At 45.8% G+C, this 2,500-nt stretch overlaps 1 protein-coding gene across 1 annotated transcript in view; it reads right to left on the bottom strand.

Annotated features, from left to right (window-relative positions):
- Positions 1–2,500, bottom strand: part of grip1 (glutamate receptor interacting protein 1) — a gene marked incomplete at its 5' end in the record, with an annotated part of 13,770 nt that overhangs the window by 3,054 nt on the left and 8,216 nt on the right. The window contains 4 exon segments of the mRNA XM_065951260.1: positions 571–681; positions 1,469–1,501; positions 1,951–2,062; positions 2,315–2,353. Coding sequence (XP_065807332.1) covers positions 571–681; positions 1,469–1,501; positions 1,951–2,062; positions 2,315–2,353 — 295 coding nt within the window.

Here is a 2,500-nt window from a genome sequence, read left to right as displayed (position 1 = left end):
CTGGAAGGATACACACGAGTAAGCCTGAGGAATATTAATGTAACTGCTGCGTTCCTAGGGAAAGGTTAAAAGGATACTTCACCATGAAACATGACTCTGTGTTGACATTGGGTCATATATGTAGAAATGTAAAATACATTTTGAAGTTGGTTCCTTCTTGACTGAGAAAAGACAGAAAGTGTCTTTTTGGTTCATGTGGATGAAAGACACCAAATCCCATAATGCACAGCACCGTAGGCCACTCCCACTAAGGTCCTCTAGTTCAGAATCAGAAATACTTTATTAATCCCCGAGGGAAATTCGATCGTGTTTCGATTCTGGGAGTGAGTTCTCACCCACTGATCTGTGATTGGTCTGTAGCTTCAGTGGTCAAAAATATGAGGAACTAGCGTTGTAGTTTCACCCCGCTAACCACAACAGCTTCCAGTGATACTGGAAGCTCCTTTTCAGACTCAGATTTTTTCCAGTCTCAGGTGAAAATGAGGGCGGGATGCACGACCATTCAAAAATACTACCAAGTTTCTAATGATACAAACATTAAATATCCCTTTAAGAGAGTCGTCTGGTTACCTGGGGTCTGGAGTTACTGCGTTCCTGGAAGCTCGCCTGACGTCCCAGGGTGCTGCGCAGTGGAGTGGGGTCATGGTTCAGACTGAGAGTGGATCCTGACATGATGGTTGCCTGGAGACCAAAAACATCCATTCAAAAAAAAGCCAATAGTTAACCAAAAATATGAAGGTGAAGGAATCCTGGGAGATAGACGTCTAACTCCAGCTGTCTTCATCCCAGACTGACAGATTCTAGTTTTCTTTTTCTGATGGGGTTACAGCTGTTTGACTTTCTATCTACTGTTATTTCTCAAGACAGAATCTAGTGTTGAGAAACTCCCCTGATGTGATCTGTTGTTACGTCTGTTCTTCAAAATGATCTTTTCTAGGTGACATCTACTAAGATGTGCGTCGTTATGGATTCACTTGCAGACCGGTGTAGAGTGTATGCCCGGCCTTGAGGAACAACCTTGACGGTGTTTAAACGAGTGAGCAGATGATTGTGTGATGATTCTTTACTTCTCCGAGTCAAATATTTTGTTCAAGTCTTCTCACATCACTCAAAAGATGCCCCACCTTTCAGCCAATCAGAATCAAGGACTAAACAGACGCATGCATGACTTGACAGATCTGCTTCATGACTGGCAAAAACAAACTACCCATCAGGCCTTGCACAAGCTCTCCCAGCATGCCTTGCTCAAACTGCCATGCCCAATGCAACATGACTCTGCCACATGGTTGGCCATAAGCTGGGTGATGTCACAAAAACGCCACCATGGTCTGTAGCTTGGTTGCGGTTAGAGTCACATTCAAAAAAACAGCTAACATGTTTGATGTTACACCACGCTTTGAAATCCAGTTAGAGAGAGGAGAGAGGAGAGGACAGGAGGAGAGTTAGTAGAGGAGAGGAAGGAGGATACCAGAGCGAGGAGGTGTGTTTCCTGTCCAGACTCCTGGAAGAGAAGGAGTCATTTCTCTTTTCAGCGTTCTCCTCTTTCAGCATCAGAAACATGAATATCATTACTGCTACCAAGCTGCCTCTTCTCCTGTCCTGAGGGCTGGGCAACGATATCACAACAAAACACACCCAGAGATGGCCAATAAAACAACACCTCCATGAAAGAGTTGTTTACAGGAATAGATTTGAGACATTTCTGCTCTATGTAGACAGATCTGTAAAGATTGTTGGAGCTGTTGAAGAAGAATATCTACTGAACAATGGAAAGAAAGGTCAACGGGCAGCAGCTCGGCTAGCAGCAGAGCATTAGCTAAACACTGATTTTTACAGCTAACTTCTTTATGTAATGTTTTAGGGGGGGGGGGGGGGGGTTATTTCACGGAGGTCGCCCAGCCCTAACTTCACTAGTTTGGTTTTAACATTTTTATACTTTCAGTTTCTCACCTCCAGCTCTCGCAGGATGCCGCTCTGTCCGCACGTCTCCAGATCCTCCAGAGCCTGAGACCAGAAGTTCTCCTCCTGGTCCGGTTCTGTCCCATCATGCCCCACTGTGAACCTGACGGGGGAAGGGGAAATGAAAGAAAATCAGCCAATCAGAGCACAGAACACCCTCTGACCTCACACACAGACGAGGGTTAAGTGAGGAACACTTCATGCTGGTGGAGAGTTGTGTTTAAACGGCAGGTGAAGGGGGGTGGGGGGGGCACGACACACACATCCAACAGGTGTGTGTGTCAGTTAGACGGGGGTCAGAGGTCACCAGGTGAGGGGTACAGAAGACTGTGGGGGTTAAAGGTCAGTGTGGTACCTGCTGTCAGTGATTAGACCGCTGGGCAGATTACAGGCTCTGCAGACAGAGACACACTGCTGTTAGCTCCATGCTAACAACTCCCACTGACTTCAATGGGGAATGCTAACATGCTAAGGCAGTTTGAGGCAGTTTAAGGGAAAATGTAACTTGTTAGAATTTGCTTCGATAAAAAAATGCAAAGTG

The sequence above is a fragment of the Labrus bergylta genome, chromosome 23 (genome assembly GCF_963930695.1).
Source record: "Labrus bergylta chromosome 23, fLabBer1.1, whole genome shotgun sequence".
Classification (NCBI taxonomy): Eukaryota; Metazoa; Chordata; class Actinopteri; order Labriformes; family Labridae; genus Labrus; species Labrus bergylta.
The sequence above is the reverse complement of the archived record's forward strand: the minus strand, read 5'-3'. Positions and strand labels throughout refer to the sequence as shown.